This window comes from Prunus mume, linkage group LG3 (genome assembly GCF_029339155.1).
Source record: "Prunus mume cultivar Tortuosa linkage group LG3, ASM2933915v1, whole genome shotgun sequence".
Classification (NCBI taxonomy): Eukaryota; Viridiplantae; Streptophyta; class Magnoliopsida; order Rosales; family Rosaceae; genus Prunus; species Prunus mume.
This window is the reverse complement of record NC_142700.1, coordinates 7,402,021-7,421,311: the sequence shown is the minus strand read 5'-3', so window position 1 is coordinate 7,421,311 and position 19,291 is coordinate 7,402,021. Positions and strand designations below refer to the sequence as shown.

The window sequence follows — 19,291 nt, the reverse complement described above, 5'->3', positions numbered from 1 at the left end:
TAGGAGATGGGGATTTCTCACATACGCACACAATTAGATGTCGACGGGATTGAACCTAAGACATTTGGTCTACAAGTTAAGCCCCTATTTAATTGGGTTATACCCCGTTGGCATTTGGCAACATCTTTTGTGATGGCATGAAGTGTCTTTTTATATAATATATCTTGGTGTTTAATTGACAAAAAGAGTATTGAAAACGGATAAAATGGTGAGACACGGCAATTCTTTCTTAAAATTGTCAGATTTGTGGTTGGGAATGACTAAAAATTCAACTTTGGGGAGATATTATTCACTTTCAAATCTTTTTCATCAATTATGTTGCTCATATCTTTGTTTTGTCAATCATATGGGTAAAAGCATGTAGCAGCGTTGATGTCGAAGCCAAATTGGAAGTCCACAAGTTCATGGAGCATTGCTTTTAAAAAATTCAAATAAAATAATATTTGCTAACATTAATTGAGCAAAAAAAATGATAGATTCACAAATTGGAAGTACAAGATTTGCTTTAAAAAAAATTCAAATAAAATAATATTTTCTAACATTAATTGACACTTAATTTTGTTAATATTAACGAAGCAGAATGCTAATATTAAGAGTATCTTCAATAGACTCTTCGACAACTTCTAAATGCTAATATATCTAGTTGAGAGTCTTAGATATCATCTAAATTTTGTTCGTTTCATGATAATGAGTAACATTAATTAATAATAACAAGTTGACATAACTTAATTGAACGTGTTCAATATCAGAATACAATAATAATAATTATAACGTTGGTTGCGACTTGCATGATGAAGTTTCCCTTAGAAAAAGCCTATACGACCTTTGTTTTTCTCTTTTTTTTCTATTCCAAGTTGTATACAAGCGGACAACTCACAAAACAAAATGTTCAAGAGGAGAGACCCAGGAGGTCGCTTTAGATTACAATATTTATTTGGTGAACAGAACAAGTAAGAATTAAAAAAGTATTATTATTATTGTTAAAAATGACCCGAAAATTAATTAATCTTATTTAACGACTCAGGAAGTCCACAAGCATTCTGTCAATTCCAGTGGCTATAAAGCCTTGAAATATCTGAAAATCTCTCTTAGATATCACTCTCTTCTGCTCCAGAACAAAGAAAAGCTTTCATATACACAGCCTACAGGTTGTTTCGTCGTCTCATATACATCTTCTGTTCATGTTATTAGCTTTTACTATGTATAAGAATGTTGGAGATGACTTGGTTGGTTGGTCTGTTCGTTTTACAGAACTTTTCTTTACGTTATTCACTTTTGTTGCAGATGACTTGGTTGTTGAAATGCCATAAAAAGCGTTCTATACCAGTTCTTTGAAAGACAAGGTTAATCATCTTTCTCCCCCCTAACCTACCTTACCATACCAAACTTTATGTTTATATTGGATTTGATTTCAAGATGAAATACCATGACCCTGTTTATTTATTAGGTTCTCATTTAAGGATTATCTCGATTTTTCCTTTTTCAATATCATTTGTATTATCGTCGGTATTTTACGTTGTGAAAATAAAAGATATTGTGGTTATTTATTTATTCAATCATAACTAGATGACCAACGGTTTTGTGATTTAATGAATTTGTGTCCTCATGGTCCCTGAGGACCTACAAATGAATAGCTTAGATCATATGATATTAACTTATTAATTAGTTAACTCGAATTGGAATTAATTAGTTAACTCGAATTGGAATCAGGGGATTCCATTTCATTCCAAAAAAAAATTCGGAATGAAAATTCTTTTCCAATGATGTTCCAAAAAATTTCGGAATTTCAACATCCATTCCAATTTGGAAAACTCGTCATTTTTGGTTTTTTTGTGTGGAAATTTTCTGAAAATGATTGAAAATTTAAACATGTCTAACAATTTGAAAAGTTAAAATTGGCTCAAAATTGAAAAATCATATGGAAAAACTATTATATGTTATTATCCCTTATGAAATAAATGTCTATGTCTATTTAGTCATTAAGTCAAATCAAATTCAACATGAAACTAGTCATTATTATGTGTAGTCTAAACTTAAACCCTCAGTATATTTTGGAATTCGGAATTTTTGAATCTTGAAATACTCTAGTTCCAATCCAATTTTTTCCGAACTTTTGGATGTTGGAATTAATTTGGACTCTCTAAAATCGAAAATTTTCTGGTTGGAATCCAAATTTTCAATCCAACTTGCACCCTATATTTTAGATGTTGGTTTAGAGAGGCGAGGAGCTTCATCAATGAAGTGAAGTTTATTATTTGTTTTTGTTATAATTTTTTAACTATTATTCTTTGTTTTTCTTTGTAGGGTTCGCATTGTCCTCTAATCTACAAGAGATACTAAACCATAAATCTGTGATTCGACATGGAAGAGTGACTAAAACGGGCTATAATGACAGCTGGTATGCTACTCTTAGCGAATTATTTAAATTTTTTTTTTAATAGCGTGATTATATTATTGTTAATGCCTAAATTTGGAACAATAGTAAAGTAAATGAGAAATTATACAATAGTACAGTAGTGCCATCTAACAATTGACACATGGTACTATGTTCAACTCAGCTTGCAACATGTGGATGTAATAAATTTCTTTCAAATTTCAGTCGGCAATTTACCCATGAACACATCGCATTTGCAGATCAAGTTTAGGACACCCATTACCTGTCAAAGATTATGAGAGAGAATAACAAAATTTCCAAGAGGCCCATTTATTAGAGATCTATGAAGAACTTTGCCCGACAAATCCATTACCCAGAATCTTTGTTGGTCTATCACACCATCATTTCAAGCAAATTCATTATTCAACAAAGACCCTTCAAAGATCATGGGTTGATCATGGTTGATTTCTAAAATAAAATAAAAATTATGGGTTGAAAAACACCTTCGCTTGGAGAAAGGATATATAAAAAAAATCCATACATTTTGGCAAATTTCAGTGAGAGTTTGCTTCCAATAAATCAACCGTGAAAAGAAATAATCTTGGCTTCTTGCATCACGTAACTCCATTGTTTTGCATCGGAGCTTTACACATATTTTTAATTTGCATTTTCTTCTTCTTCTTATTATTTTTTTTTCTAGTAGTCACCTTCAAACTTGACAGTCTCTAGGAAGAATAACAAAGAAACGGAGGTTTGGAGAAGGCAAACATCGTCACAGAGAAATTTATTACCATCCACATGTTGCAAGTTCAGTGGAACGTAATACCACATGTCAATTGCCACGTGATATTACTGTACCATTGTATAATTTCTCAAAGGGCACAAAGTCACACAACTAAGAACACACAATGTCAAGTGGTTTACCCAAGTCAGGTGTTTTCGGGTTTCACTAAATAATGAGCGTTACATTTACACCGAAGCATGACAGAATAATATATATTTTCACTATCTTTATCAGCACTATATTTCATGCTTGCATTTGCATGAAAAAGTTCAGCCTTTTTGTTTTAAGATATACTTTCCTTCCATGGTAGATGTGCTACATAAATATGGTTACTGTTTATATATTGTAATGTGTAAGTATTCTATTAGGCTTGTATTTGTCCCATAGTTGTTGCAACTTAATTATGTAATCTTGGTCCTTGCTTGAATATTGCAGGAACCGTTGCAATTATTGCCAGCGTCAGTGGCTGTGTAACCGTAGTTATAAATCTGATAACTGCACCCTGTATCCGTGAAACCGTGACGAAGCGCTACCATTTTTTCAAGAAACGCAGAGAAAGACTAGAGGTTTTGGAGAGTAAATGGAATGATCTAGGACGACGATTGTATGAAGTAAAACGAGAGTCCAAGGGCAAGGTGGTGCTCAAGTCATTCAAAAACTCCGAGTGGCTGGAAACGGCAGAGAAGCTGATGAAGGATGCTGATCCGTTGCATTTTCGAGAGCAAATAAGTGACATTAATCATTTCTACGAAGCACCAAAGTGTTTTTCACAGTACAATGCTGGGAAAGAAATTGAAGATTTCATTGGACAGTTGGATGCAGTGCATAATGAGGGCAAAGATTTCCTCCTTGTGGATCAATCGGTTGTGGTGGGACGGCTTAGAGGCAGCAGCAGAACAAGGCTTTTGGGAGAGGCAGAAAATAAGATCAAAGAGATTAAGGGGTATGTAACAGGGAATGATTTTCAGACGATACGTGTTCATGGAATGCCTGGTTCGGGGAAGACAGAAATTGTATCTGCAGTCAACGACAGCATACTGAAGGACTACCGAGCTTGCAGTATGGCCTCATCATCACCGTCCACGTTACCAATTCCCGGTAACAGCCCGAAGGATCACTTTGACAAAGTCATTTGGGTGACTGTAGAGCACGAAGGAACTGAATCATCCATTGATAACTTGCAAAACAAAATTGCAGAGCAACTAAAAATCGACTTGAATACTGCTGGCGAGAGTAGGGCAGACACACTGGCAAATGAGCTGAATGAGTTAACGTTTCTGATCATTTTAGATAATATGCAGAATGATTTCCCTCTCAAGTTAATCGGGATTCCAGTGCCAACCAAGGAAAATGGCTGCAAGATCATAATCGTGTCGAGATCACTTCCCGTGTGTCCCGACATCAGAATTGGTACATATGTTAAGATCCAGCCTCTGCCGAGTGGAGAGGCGCAAACGTTGTTTGAGATCGAAGCTGCCATTGAATTGTCAAAATTAAGGGAAGATACTCGAGCTAATGCAAAGAAAATGATAGATGAATGGGAATGTTTGCCCTTTACCATCATCTGGCTGGCACAAACCTTGAAAGAATTGAAGAACAATGGTGGTTCTCATGTCGACCACGTTCTTGCATGGAATGCAACATTTGACATGTTAAAAGAGTCTCCAGATATCTTGGATGGCATGAATGAAAAAGCATTTAACATTTTGAAAGACAACTACGATGCCTTGAAGGAAGAAACGAAGAAATGTTTCCTCTACTGTGCATTATACCCAAGTGGTCATCTGATCGAGAAAAAGGAATTAGTCGAGTATTGGTTTTGGGAGGGTTTGATCAACGGCAATGAGAGAAGCGGACACATAGAAGATATGGGACAAGCAAAAAAGATATTCTATGAACTCGTAAGAGCACACCTTGTAGAAGAAGTAGACAGTCCTCAAGATCAACAAGGCCTTCCTGCTGTTAAAGGCAAACACCGCATGATCAAGATGCGCAACTTAGCTAGGAAAATGGCAGTCCATCTTACCAACCCTGGTCAGTTTCTCATCAAAGCTGGCGAGAAGCTTCCCCACGCACAGTTGCACTTGCAACAGGAAAAGTACTTGTCTGGAGTAGAGAGAGCCTCATTGATGACAAATAAGATTCGAGCGATTATGGAACAGCCCAATTTTTCCAATCTGTCCACATTACTTCTGCAGAACAACCCCATCATTCATTTGCACGAAAATTTCTTTTGTAATATGCCTAACCTCATAGTTCTTGACCTTTCTCAGACCAACATCTCTACCCTTCCACAGTCAGCCTCTTACTTGAAAAAACTAACGGCACTTCTTCTGCGCAATTGTCCCAACTTGAAAGCCCTGCCCTCTTTGGAAAACTCTGAGGAACTTCTTCTTCTTGACCTTTCTGATACTCCTATAACAAAATTGCCTGATGGAATGGAGAAACTAACCAAGCTTATTCGCCTAAACCTGTCTCGTACCTGTGTGGGAGAATTTCGAGCAGAAGTTGTGCATGCATTAGTCAGTCTAGAAGAAGTGTTGATGATAACTAATGATGACTCTGTCGCAGGTTCTTTGTTGAAAGGAGCAAGTAGTATTGAGAAGCTGGGATTTCTTAGCCGCTTAGCTATTCTTCAGGCCAAGTTCCCAGGTGCAGAAGCCTTTAACAGCTATGTCGTTTCCAAGACTCATCATCTATACAAATTGAAAGTCTATTTAGGTGATGTTTCTTGTACTCATGAAACAAAGATTCACAAAAACAGCATACTTTTCATCAAAAGCGACTCCCATGTGAAAGGACAACCAGTCACTCTCCCAGGAGAGACCTATGAGCTGCATGTAATGAGAAATTTGGATCTACATTGGCTGCCAAGTTATAGTCTAGATAGCCTGAAGGTCATCAATATCTCTGGTTGTGAAAGTTTGGTTTATTTATTCAAGAGAGACACATTGTACAACCTTCCAAACATCGAAAAAATCTCAGTTGAAAAGTGTCCGAAGATGAAGGCTTTGATAGAGTCCAAAGGAGACAGTGGCGACCTACTTCCATTTCAGCTTCAACCTCATCTTGATCACCTAAAAGTCATCCATATCTCAGACTGTGAAAATTTGGTCTACTTATTCAGGATTGAGATGTTGCAATCCTTGCCTAAACTCAAAAAGATCTCCATCAGGCGACGTCAAGTGAACAATCACAATAAGGCAAATGAGCCCAAAGAGTTGGTGTTGGTTGATCCACTTGAACTCAACAAGACCGAATATGAGGGAAAAATGAAGGGTAATAATCCTGACCAGGAGCAAACCATTTGGAGCTTTCCTGAACTGAAGATGGAGATCATAACTGCTCACCAACCCAATCCAAGGTTAGTCTTTCATTTGCACATCAAAGTTAAGTTCGTTAGACAACTTGTTGCTTTCACAATTCCCCTTTACATTAATTGAAAACTGCTAACTCACTCTGGTTTTCTACTCATTTTTCATGAAAACATCAGCTTCAGTACGTCCTCTGTCTCCAAACGGATGATGAACAGGAATAGCAGCTTCGGTACGTCCTTTGTCCCACAAACAAATTTATGTTTCATACGATAACTGTTGATTTGGTAATTCACCTTTCCTTTCAATTTTTTTTATTTAAAAATTCAGATCATAAGGGGGTTTTCCTGCAATCGACTACTCAGCTTACTCCTCATCACATTAGCAATCTGCAGACAGCTATGAGTTCCCCGCAGTCTAAGCTAGATAAGGACATTAGGGCTGCAGCGCTGTAGAAAGTTGCTGCATCCATCATGTCCACACCTCAAAATTATGCAGAAGGTAATATGTTAGACAGACCAAACAATTAATTCTCTTTGTTTGTTTGTTTGTGTGTGTGTGTGTGTGTGTGTGTGTTCTAGAGACAATCTGTTCTTTATATATACATACACATGTTTTGTTTCTGATGATGCAGTTCATTATATCTGTAGGATCATGAGGAAGGACTGAACCTATTTTTCTCCTACGTACCTTCTTTTGAGTTCCATAACAAAGTACTTTTTATCTACCCTTTTTCAACTGTAATAATTCGGGACGCAACCCGACTCAGGTTAATAAGATCTGGTTGATGCACAGACAGACAGACCTTCCTTGCTCGACCAATTGATCCATATGTTGTAATGTACAATCGTTTCATTAATTCCTCTGTGACATGAATGAGAATAACGTGGAACTCTCAGAAGGAAGACATATATGATATGTTTGTTGTATGAATAATATGTACTTGTTTAGTACTACATGATGGATTCTTTTGCAATCATATGCCCCGAAAATTTCAATTATTTCCTTGGATTGTTTCAAAAACCATACTCTGCTTCGATTCTTTTGCTTTGAATTTTAAGTTGTAACACATTAGTGGATTAAACTAGCTGGCCACGACAGTTAGCCCACCTCATTGTACTCAAGTTTGAATCTCTAATCATAAATTTTGATATACAGAAGGGAGGTCTAGTTTTAATATAATAGGCGGACACAATTTCTTGTCTAACTGGACCCGTATGTACCAAGTTGTGATACTTTGGCAATAGGCTTAGGTATATCGGTGCTATTTACGGATGTTCCCCTAAACTATGCTGTGTTTGCTAAAAAAGCGTATCGCACGGTAGCAATCACAAAAGCATACGGCTACCTTGGTCCTCTCCAGTCTCAGATCCTAAAACCCCAGAAGCACAGGACCAAAAACCCGAAGGGTGGTTTTGGCCATGAATTCAATATGCAGAGCAATAACCACAAAAAAACGCCTTCTTCTCTTGCGTCCCCTACAGCTTCTGCAATCTCACTACGCCACCACCACTGGAAAAACTAAACCCAAAACCCAAAACACTAAAACCATCACAAAACCTTCTCCTTCCAAACCACCACAACCACCACCGCCAAAGGTCGATTGGCCGAGGCCGGTCGAAGTCCCGTTCCAGCCGAAGGTTGCCAATTCAGTGCGCCTCATTGGTCACGTGCATACCCCTCTTCAATCCCAAGCTACCCCTGATGGGAACGTTTGGGCTGCCACCATTCTCTCCTCTTCTTCATCTTCGTCTCATTCTCTAAAGTATTGTTGATTTTAACTACTTGGGTTTGTTTCTTTTGTTGTTATTTTGTAGGAGTTCTTGATTTTGTGTTGGGTTTTGTAATTTCCAGGATGCCCATAATATTTGAGGGTGACTTGGCTCATATTGCCAGTTTGCATTTGAAAGAGAATGACTTTGTGTTTATAGCTGGAAGTTTGAGATCGGATTTGCATCATCTAAATGCTAGTAAGGGCCAGACCCTTCTCCAGGTAACATCTAGTGGACCCTTTAAGCTGAATTTCCAGTTTCTGTGGTTGCTAGAAATGTGGGTACACGTAATTTCACTTAGATTATGTAAGTGTTGAGTTTGGATTGACATCTGTGCTATCACTTTGTTTCCTGATGTAATTAACTGGATGTCTTTTATAATGGTGACTCTGTGTGCATCTCTGTATCGAAAGAAGCCAATGCTGCCTTATTTCAAACTTGCATTGAGCAATTTATTAGTATGGTTGAGTTAATTTTAATTATGCAGTTTTCGTAGTTTCAGTCTTGCTGCTTGTAATTCTGAGGCTTATGTCACATGGTTAGAAGCCAATATTACTGTGATTTCATACTTTGTTTTAGCAAATGTGGCAGGTGGAAAAATTTTGCTCAGTATTTTCTCTCTTTCCCAGTCGTTTCTTTTTATTGGTTTGTACTTACATGTATCTAACATTAGGTTATGGTGCATACTCTTTACTTTGTCGAAGAATCTTCTCAAATGAATAAAAGCTCTAAAGATGACAGACAAGAAGAAAAGACCATTGATCACACAGGTAAATTCTTTTTAAGTGATTCTCAGCCTGTTTTGTCACCTTATAGTACTTGGATGGTCATCATGCATTCGAGGATCAAGTGCTACCTGTTCTACATGATATTGGAACCTGGGGGATTTGACATGCTGAAAACGTTGCCACTAGAGTGCATGAATTTGATTTCATTAGTCCATACTTCTGTTGGCTTTCTATATTTATATTTCAGATGTAGCATGCATTAGTGATTTACGACATTCAATCAGTGATTACTTTGATTTGAAATGTATGGTTTATATCTGTTGAAAGAGTTTATACCTGTTCCTTTTATGCTGGCCTGTTTGCAACTTTGTATGTTGTTTGTGGATGTGGTCGTATGCATTTTTCTTATGCCTTCCTCATTTTACTCTTTCTACTTCCAATTTAGAACCTTTTTTTTCTTGTCTCCGTTAAAAAGTCTAATGTTCACACCTAAATCCCTCCTCACCATTGGAGGTGCTATCTACTTCATTAGAAGATGCTATCAAGAATGCTCAATTATAAGAGTGATGGAGAAATACCATTGTGCCACAAGGTTTGGTGGTAATTAGGAGTTAGTATGGAGTGCTGTGTAGTTTGTGTAGTTTTTATGTTTTACCATAGTAAACTGTTGTTCTAGATTTTCATAAACTGTTTACATTAGACATTCAGCTTCGCTTGGATCGGTAGGTACTAAAATACAGAAACTGAAATCCAACCAGCGTATTTGGTTGTGTAATTTTCAATCTGACCCTAACTGAACTTCCTCAAAAACTTGGTTTAGCTCATTTTCACATGGTATCACAATAGTAAGTTTGAGAATAGCTTTCAATATAGTGAAACATTCTAGGTTGGTGCGAAATTGGATGTCCACCGAATTCTTGTGAACACAGAAAGCAATAGCACCACCAAATGTGTTATTGATAAATTTCTGAGGTTGAGTTTATTAAGTTTTTAAGGTTATCGTCACCTTTTTGAGTCTCTTGACTGTCACAAGCTTGGTTCCTTTGTTTCCTATTTAAGATTTCTTCAACATGCTAATCAATTGCACATTTTGAATTCCTACAAGAATATCTCTCTTCTAATTATTTTGAATTTATAATTGAAGATGCTATGACTTCTTTACTATGTGGAAAAGTATGTTTTTTGTTCAGCGTCAGTAATACAGTGGACTTAACAGTCATTGAAGTCCAACTAAAAATGATACCCTAGTCACCATTTAACAACCTCTAACAATTTTCCTACATACTTTTATACTAGTAGCAGGTGTAAAGGAGGACATGGAGAAATCATGGAAAAATCTCCTCACATGGAAAGATCTCCTTGCCAATCCTCATGAGTGGTGGGACATCAGGTTGAAAGAGGTAGCATTTTTATATGGGTTATTTCATTTGATTTTTTTCTTTAGTACCATTTGTCTTTTATATAAATGGGGATGTGGATCCTTTGATATGTTAAACAATTAAGTATAACTCATTATAATTTGTGCGCAGGATAATCCGAAGGCTGCAGCATTTGAACGGAAGAATAATGGTGAAGTACTTCGGATTGATGACTCAACTCCTGAATGGATCCGAAATAAGTTAGATTCCACGACATTTGATCAGAAACCTATATCAGATAGTTGTGAAAGTAATTGCTTGACACTAAAATTCCACATGTCATTTTATAATGCTTGGTTTACTTGATTAATTATATGTTTAGAGTGTTTTTATTAATTTTAATCTTGTTACTGATGAGAAAGAAGGGAATGACTTGTTTTTCAGCCAGCTTGAAGAAAGATGGGGATTCTACGTTAGGTCTTTGGAGAGACCTTCTTGATAATCCAAAACAGTGGCGGGATTACCGCAACCCCAAGCTCAATGGATTGGTGATGATTCATTAAAATGCATTTGTTATCAGGCTGATTTTGCTGGTAAAAGGTTTGGCATAATTGTTTCCTTTACAGGTAAACCAAAACTACCCTGATTTCAAGAGCAAGGATGGTGGTCATGCACTCTGGCTTAACAAGGCACCACAGCCGGTTTTGTCAGAACTTGAAGGCATGAAGTTTGATGTTCAAATTCAGAATTCAAAACAAGCAAAGGAGAGTAAAGGTGAGCCTGCACAAGTTTGTCATAAACTATGCTGCACTATCCTGTCCAACTTGTACACTGCTATCATTTTATGCCACTGTGTAAGGCAGTGAAGGGTTGTGGATTTTTCATAACCTATTCAATCTGATATCTGCTATATTAATCCCCCTCAATTCAGGTGATGAGTCCTGGAAGGACTTGGTGGAAAACCCGAATAAATGGTGGGATAATAGATTGGACAAGGTAATCTGTTGAATTTGATTTGTCTTTTATGCTACCTTCCTTTCCCCCTCCCCTTCTGTAATTAATTTGTTGCCTTGCTACTCTTTTAATTCTCACAGCGGAACAAAAAAGCGCCAGATTTTAAACACAAAGAAACTGGTGAAGGACTATGGCTTGGCAGTTCACCGGCATGGGCGCTACCTAAACTGCCACCTTTAAAAACTAAGCAAGCTGTGACGATTGGCAATACGCCTCCCGCATGAAACACGCAAGCATCTTCTTCTTTTTTTGGGTCAACAAACACGCAAGCATCTGTTAGTTGTGTTTGAGCAAATTTTGGAAAATGGATTTTGGCTGTCCTGATATTCCAATTATTCTGATGTTTTGCAGCTTATTGCACCTGTTTATAATAGTGTCGGGGACCACATGGATGATTTATTTAATTCTTCCATCTTGCCCTGCACTGCACATGCTTAATATGTTTCTGAAATGTACCATACTATATAGAAAATACGTCGTCAGGGAATGTCTAATTTAGTGCATGTTGGCTGGGTTTGTACTAACTTTAAATCTTGTCAGCCAAGCCTCTACACTATTGAAGTTATGGTATTTTCAAGCATAGCAGTAAGGTTTTTGTTTTTTCCCTAGCTGCTTGGAGCAAGGTTCTTATATGAAATATTATATCAGCGCCCAGTACAAAAGCAAGGGATGAAATCTGTCCTTTTTTTTTTTTTTCTTTTTTTTCTTTTTGGGTAAGTACCATAAGGTGTTTGGGTCAGCTTGCGCACACCTCGACTAATCCCCACTTGCAGGAACTGAGTCTGACGCTAGCCACCATGTGTTGCAATTGCTGGGACTCGAACTGATGAGCAAACCTAACGGAGTTTGGGACTACCCCCTGCTGCTGTGAGAAAATCAATGTTTAATGACTTATGTCGGGTGTCTACCCCCAGATTTGTTGCTGATTAGTTTTGTGCTGGGCTTTAGCCATCCTCTTTACCCAAAAAAAGAAAGATAAAGGATGCAATGACCCAAAAAAAATTATAAAATTTGGCTAGTTTTTTGCTTAAGTAACTTATTTGCGGCGAATGACTTATTAGTGTAGTGGTTTAGAGAAATGCTCCTCCAAAAAGATTTTTGGTTTGAGTCCTATCATTCGTGTAGTATGTGAGTTCAATATGTTATCACCTCTTTTAATACGAAAGATCCTCAATAAAAAAAAATATATCACCCGAATAATCCTTTTTTATTTATTTCAGTTTCGAGAAAATGATAGAAGAAAATGGAACTCTTCATTCTATTTATATTTTCTTCTTTTCTTTCTTGTGTGGGTATGAGACTGTGAGTGGTTGGTGACGTTGCGGGTATGGCAAGTTGATGCTTTATCTCTCTTTATTATTTATTTTTACGTTTTTTTTTATATTAAAAAAAAGTAAAATATTGTTATTCCATACAACGCAGGTAGGAAGGCAGTTTTTACAAGAGCGCCTAAACTATGCCACGCGTTGGAAACATATGACTTTATCCTTAAAATTTTGCTATTTTCTGATTTATCTATTTTTTCTGTTCCATGAGATTTGGGTATCATCTCATATGTTGCTTCTCTAATTGGTGGCTGATTACATGCAAAATCTGAACCCAAAGTTATAATAATTGAAAAATCAAACTCTTCAATCAAATATTATATTCTAAGATACATGATCCATTGCGGTTTGTCAAATATTTACACATTACGTTACTATATTGAAAATTGAAACTGCATATTCAAATACGAGTTTACTTATGTATCTATGTTCATGAAGGAAGAAATTAATGTTGCAAAATTAATCTAATTCAAGGAGGAAAATTTGAACTTAAATACAAGAGTCGGCCTTGGTCAAACTCACATCTGCAAAAATAGATTATTGTGTTATTGAACATGCGATATGTTCACAATGTCATGTTGTGAATTACAATTGCACTTTCTTATAGAACTTTACCTAATCAACAACTATGCATTCATGATAAAAACAAAGTGATGGATGGTAGAAATTTACTCATATGATGGAATTTAATTTTTCATATGATAATTAGCATATTTAAGAAAGAAAAACAAATAAAGTAGAGCTTATGAATCACAGATGAGTCCGACCTCACAAAAATCTTTCCCCAAAATCCCTCTCTCTCTAGTTTAAAATCCTTAATTAGATTCAAACCTCACATTTCTCCTTCCATACTTCTCTTTCTACTTTTTAAACCTCATTAAACCCCCTAACTTTCCCTTTTCTCTTTGTCTCTCTCTCTCTCTCTCTCAAAAAGAGCCAAAACAAAACCAGTGTGGGAGAAGGCGCTTGACAGATCAGAGAGAGAAAGAAAGAGCGCTTCACACAAACAAAACCCAAAAATCCAAAACAAAATCAAAAGGAGAAAAAAAGGGAAAATACAAAACCTCTGTTCCTCTCTCTGAAACCAAAGCTAAGCAAAGCAGAAGGTCTCAGAGGAAGGCTCAAATCAAATGGGGCAGAAGGCGCTGATCTACGCGTTCGTAGCACGAGGCACTGTGATTCTGGCAGAGTACACGGAATTCAGCGGCAATTTCAACTCCATAGCGTTTCAGTGCCTCCAGAAGCTTCCCGCTACCAACAACAAGTTCACTTACAACTGCGATGGCCACACCTTCAATTACCTCGTCGACAATGGCTACAGTAATGCCCTTTTTTCTTTATTTTTGCCTCCCGAGAAAATTCTCTCGCAGGAAAATGACGGAGAAACTACTTTATGTTGTGTTGATTATTTGCTTTGTTCATTTTACTTTGTTGTGCTCGCAAACCGAAGTGAAGTTGAGGGTTCGTTTGATGTACTTAATTGTTCGTAGATCTGTTCTTGATGCTGATGTTTGGGCTCATTTTATGAATTTTGAGTTATGGCGCTGGTTTTCGATTTCTGTGCTTTAGAGGTTTTAGATCTTGGATCTTATTCTTACATTAGAAGATATCTTTTTGTTGCTTTGCAACTATGCATGAGTGAATGCTGTTTCCGTGTGATTGGTTTTCAATTATATTCAAATATCAAGTGTCATTCTAGAGTAGGTATTAGTAGATTGCATCTCATTTCTTTTTGAATGTTGAACTGAGCATATTTCCAATGCCTTGATTTCCTGGTTTTTCACATATCTAATCATTTTGGATGTTGAATTTGCTAGGAAATGTGACACTCTTAAAACATTCGAACTACTGCTGTGTTGCATAGGCTTCCTTTCATTTCTTTGAGCTATCTTCATAAATTCTTAGAACCGAGTATTTTTAAATTCTTGTTAGCGTCAGTTCATAATTTACTATTATCTTATTCAATCGGTTACTGACCGATGTTTCTTCTTGTCGCAGCGTATTGTGTGGTTGCAGATGAATCATCTGGAAGACAAGTACCTATCGCTTTTCTGGAGCGTATCAAAGATGATTTTGTTTCAAAATATGGTGGTGGAAAGGCTGCTACAGCCCCTGCCAACAGCCTTAACAAGGAATTTGGGTATCATACCTAATTCGGTTCATGTGAAAGACATCCTAATTCAATTTTGTCTGGTTAAAATAGCTGATTTGGTTTTCCATTACTTGCAGGTCAAAATTGAAGGAACATATGCAGTACTGTGTTGATCATCCTGAAGAAATAAGCAAGCTTGCAAAGGTGAAGGCCCAGGTTTCAGAAGTTAAAGGTGTTATGATGGAGAATATTGAAAAGGTACACTGCATGGGTTTATTGGTATTGAGTACTTGTTTTTTATTAGATTGTTTTCCATGGATGGGATACAACATTATTGAATCCAACTGACTTACCTTAATTCACCTATTTATTTCTTTATATTTTCTCTTTTTTGGCCAGCTATTTCTCAGTTTTGGGAATCTATAGATGGAATAAGGGTTTTTCACTCCAACTTGATCAAATTGTTGAACATTTAGGTGCACGCACATGTGCTCACACAAGCATGTCGATAAATGTGCATGTGCACGCTTTTGTCTGTTAGACCCTAAGTTACCTACATTATTGGGCACTATGGCACAAGTAATGGTAGTTGGGACTCAGGAAACTGGATCTGGAATGAGTCTTAAGGATAGAGGTGCATCTTGTTTCCAATGTTCAGGTGAAGGAAAAGTATCCTAACCTTGAAAAATGTTATGATTAACTGTGGAAGATAAATTTAAAAAAAAGACTCCATGAAGAAAAATAACTTGACCAGTTTTTTCTCACTTGTAGACCAGACCTGACCAGGAGAATATTTTGCTAGTCTTTATGATCAATCTTGTTCTTTATGCAGATTGTTTCAATCTTGTGAAAATAGACTCATTCTTAAAAACAGCAAGGACTAAAATACTCAAATCACAAAAACCATATTCTAATAACCACCATGACCTTGTTTACTGTTTCTGGAGAAGAAACAGAATTCAAAAGTAATTCCAGCAAATTGACTGTGAAGGGTAGATTTGCTGAGACTTCTGTTTTTTGGATAGTTGCGATATATTTTCAAAATTGAAGTCCACTATTCTTAGAACCTGTTTTATATGAGTTTTCTTGGGCTTTTGATGTGGAAGAATATATTCATCAGTACAATGTTTGAGATATATGATTAAAGCAATGTGTGCCTTGATGTGTTATATTTTACGTGGATGAAGTTCAATGACTATTTTCGTTGGGTGTAAACATCCATTCTTATATAGACATAGAACAGAGGTCATTAGATGGACTCCTTGTTTCCTCGAGATGCCTTTTTCATACCTTTTTTCTTCTTCTGAATACTCATATGTCCTCATCTTGCATTTTGATGCAGGTTTTAGATAGAGGGGAAAAGATAGAGCTTCTGGTTGACAAGACTGAGAACCTTCATCAACAGGTCACCTCTCTCTCTCTCTCTCTCTCTCTCTCTCTCTCTCTCTCTCTCTCTCTCTCTCTCTCTCGTAAGCACGTGTTACTAATACTGTGAATTTAAAATTTTGAAATTATCTATTTTCCCCTGTATTATGCATGGCCTCAAGTATGTAATGATTCATAAAAGGGATTTGTAGAGTTTATGATTGCTTTCCACAGTTCATGAAGTCTAATTCTGATTCTGGCTTCCACAGTTCGAAATTGATTCATCTTTTCAAGATTTTATTTCCTTTGAAAGAATTGTTATTCTACGTAACCTACTTATGGGGGAAAACTTGATCTGCATACAGGCACAGGACTTCAGAAATGTTGGGACGAAAATGCGGAGGAAGATGTGGCTGCAGAACATGAAGGTGAAGCTGATTGTTTTGGGAATCCTGATCGCACTAATCCTTGTCATAATCCTATCCGTTTGCCATGGTTTCAACTGTGGAAAATGAGCTTCAAGAAAAGCTTTTGGTCTTGCCAGTCCAAACTTTTGCAATTATATGTAGTATTATTATAAGAGAAAGATCAAGTGTCTGTTGCAAGTCTGGTTACAAGTATGTGTCAAAAGGCGAAGACGTATTTTTTGTGTGAATGAATGGAACTCCCTATATGATGTTACTACCTGGTCATTAGAATGCTTTGCTAAGAAAAAGAAATTCAAATTGCTTATTGCTTTAAAGCTTATTGTCTCGCATCTTGAAGTGCGTTGCTCAAGAATTACGTGCTTTTTTGCGAAGTTCCTGTGGCATATAGTAATGTGTTTCTGAATTATATTGCAAAGCTGAATTCCATTCGACGTCCATACTTGTTGAAACATTATTGATAATATACAACATTCGCAATGGACGCTAGACATTTACACCATGCAAAACGTTTAAATCAGTAAAATCTGAGTTCATGGAAGAAGCAAAAACACTAGCTCCGATGGTTAACAGTGCATTTGTGATCTCATAAAGGTCAGAAGTTCGAATCCTGGGATGCCCTTCAAAAAGAACCCAAATCTGGTTATTAAATACATGCAAAAAAAAGTAAACACAACAACTCTGAAAATTTTCCAAAACAATTCAATAATTTTGTATCAATTACAAAGTATATCAAAATTGAAACTATCTTTTATCATCATCATCATCAAAATTGTAACCAATTTTACTGTTATTATTCCAACACACTCTTTTCCCTCCTCTACAAACCCCACTTCTCAAATTCAAACCCAAACCCGCCACCCCTTTCTCCTCCTCCTCAACCCCCAATCCAATCCTAAACCTCACTCTCCCCATCTTCTTCTCCTCCCCCAATTCCAAGCAAAACCCTTTCTCATTCCCACCATTCCCATTCCAATTCCCACTCTCACTTACTCTTTCACTTTCACTTTCATTCATAACACCACCACCACCATTCCCAGCCACCATATTCTCCCACAACTCCTCACCATTCCTCCTCTTCGCGACCGTTTTCTTTACATCCGGGAATGCTGGAAGCCATCTCGGCACGTGCAAATCCCTCCCGGAATCCGTTTCCACCGGATACGGAATCCGTTTCTCTGTATCCAATTTCTCGGCCCCCGGAATCGGCCTGGCGAATGGGGTTTCCTCGTTCCAGCTGACGAATTTGGCGAGATCGGTCAAAACGCTCGAACCCAAAACGCAGAAGCCGTTTTTGTGGAGAAAGGAGGCGCCTTTGAAGCCTTGCACCGACTGCAAGTCATGGAGGGCGCTGGTGAAGTCGAAAACGTTCGTGTTGGTGCGATTGGCCATGGCGGCGTAGGAGGCTGAAGCGGAAGCTATGGCCTCGATGTACTTGATGGCGATGTGGGCTAGGGTTTCGACAGCGGAAGGCTTCGTGGCTTTGAAGCCGACTGATTGACTGATTTGAGACGCTGCGATTCTGGCTATGGCGAATGAGAACTCCGATGGGGTTGGGTTTGGGCTTGTCGTCGGGGGTCCTTGTTGCCTTGGTGTCTTTCGTTTTGATTTTGATTTTTGGGACATGATGGTGACTGACTGGTGGTAGTGGCGATGGTGGATTGGAGAAGAGAGGGTTTTCTGCTTGCAGACGGTTTAGGGTTCGAAACTCTAACTGTGCGACAACTTTGGCCCTTTTATTATTGGCTACTCTTAGATATTTTGAATTAATTATGAGAAAATGGATTTTTTCAACCTCCTATCCAATGGCATCGGAAAAGATGGAAAAATTATAATGTAGTACTAAAATACGGTCACAAGAACATTATTGTATTAATAATTAACATGAGTAGTGTGCAGTATCAGAAAATACGGAGAAATTATCATGTGATACTAAAATATGGTCACATGAACATTAATATATTTATGATTAGCATGAGTAGTTTGCGCAAGACATATGTAAAATTTATTTAGTGCAATCTTGTCCTAATTAATTTTCTTCTATCGAATTTAAAAATTAAAAATTAAAAATTAAAAAACAAAAAAAAAACAAGAAACATGGAATGTTGTCCAATAATGAACCATGCCAAAACCATATGAGAGTAGTACAAAGAGAAACTGTCCAATTTATTATTAGATTCTAGGAGTTTTCACAATTTCAATGCCTCTTCTTCCCCAAGAGATTGAATTACAAGTTAGATGGACAAGCAGGTTTATTTGATGTGATAATAGCCAATGGAGACAAGATTTCTGGCAAAAGAGATTGTTCCCAATGGAGTTTAAAGATTCATAACAACAAAGTATATAACTATACATTCATGGAACATGCACTTTCACAAGGAGCGTAATAATGCAAAATTCTGAACCAGTCACAAGGATACTATTTCTGGCCCAAGCAAAGGGAATTACAATTAGAAGATGAGGTTGCTGGGTTGGACTTGGGCTAGACTTGAAGTTGAAGTTGAAGTTGCTTTAGGGTAGCTAAAATTGGATCTACAACTTGATCAAAAGAGTGGATTGGGCTCTGGGCTAACTAAAGTACAATGAAAAATTAATTTGGGACCATATGCTTTGGGCTAGCTTTGTTGCCAACCCAACCAAACTACAACTTTATATCCGTTCACACCAATTTCATATTTCTTCTCTCATTTTATTTAGGATATTGCTTGTCTTCTTCCCCAAAGAGATATTCCTCGTTCTT

At 37.2% G+C, this 19,291-nt stretch overlaps 4 protein-coding genes across 7 annotated transcripts; 3 read left to right on the top strand and 1 right to left on the bottom strand.

Moving 5' to 3' along the window:
• The first annotated feature begins 1,078 nt into the window (after positions 1–1,078).
• Positions 1,079–7,428, top strand: LOC103325417 (disease resistance protein At4g27190-like). The gene is made up of 7 exons (XM_008227572.2): positions 1,079–1,148; positions 1,285–1,343; positions 2,305–2,398; positions 3,594–6,522; positions 6,652–6,704; positions 6,803–6,973; positions 7,123–7,428. The coding sequence occupies exons 3-6, from the start codon at positions 2,389–2,391 to the stop codon at positions 6,925–6,927; spliced, it is 3,117 nt and encodes a 1,038-aa protein (XP_008225794.2). The 5' UTR covers positions 1,079–1,148; positions 1,285–1,343; positions 2,305–2,388; the 3' UTR covers positions 6,928–6,973; positions 7,123–7,428.
• Positions 7,429–7,878: 450 nt separating this feature from the next.
• Positions 7,879–11,913, top strand: LOC103325416 (protein OSB4, chloroplastic-like). Of its 4 annotated transcripts, none has more exons than XM_016793121.2 (9): positions 7,879–8,237; positions 8,327–8,465; positions 8,918–9,014; positions 10,275–10,372; positions 10,502–10,640; positions 10,775–10,878; positions 10,957–11,104; positions 11,262–11,326; positions 11,425–11,913. In XM_016793121.2, the coding sequence occupies exons 1-9, from the start codon at positions 7,894–7,896 to the stop codon at positions 11,566–11,568; spliced, it is 1,278 nt and encodes a 425-aa protein (XP_016648607.2). In that variant the 5' UTR covers positions 7,879–7,893; the 3' UTR covers positions 11,569–11,913. The 4 variants fall into 4 exon arrangements, with proteins under 4 accessions (XP_016648607.2, XP_088905108.1, XP_088905107.1 ...); XM_089048982.1 differs by having other exon boundaries at positions 10,272–10,372; XM_089048981.1 differs by having other exon boundaries at positions 10,269–10,372.
• A 1,597-nt stretch (positions 11,914–13,510) lies between these two features.
• Positions 13,511–16,868, top strand: LOC103325415 (vesicle-associated membrane protein 721-like). Its single transcript, XM_008227570.2, has 5 exons — positions 13,511–13,989; positions 14,668–14,809; positions 14,899–15,019; positions 16,104–16,166; positions 16,492–16,868. Exons 1-5 carry the CDS (start codon positions 13,800–13,802, stop codon positions 16,639–16,641), a joined length of 666 nt encoding a protein of 221 aa, XP_008225792.1. The 5' UTR covers positions 13,511–13,799; the 3' UTR covers positions 16,642–16,868.
• Positions 16,869–17,239: 371 nt separating this feature from the next.
• On the bottom strand, positions 17,240–18,329 carry LOC103325414 (uncharacterized). The gene has a single exon (XM_008227569.3). It carries the CDS (start codon positions 18,175–18,177, stop codon positions 17,296–17,298), a length of 882 nt encoding a protein of 293 aa, XP_008225791.2. The 5' UTR covers positions 18,178–18,329; the 3' UTR covers positions 17,240–17,295.
• Between the last annotated feature and the right edge of the window lie 962 nt (positions 18,330–19,291).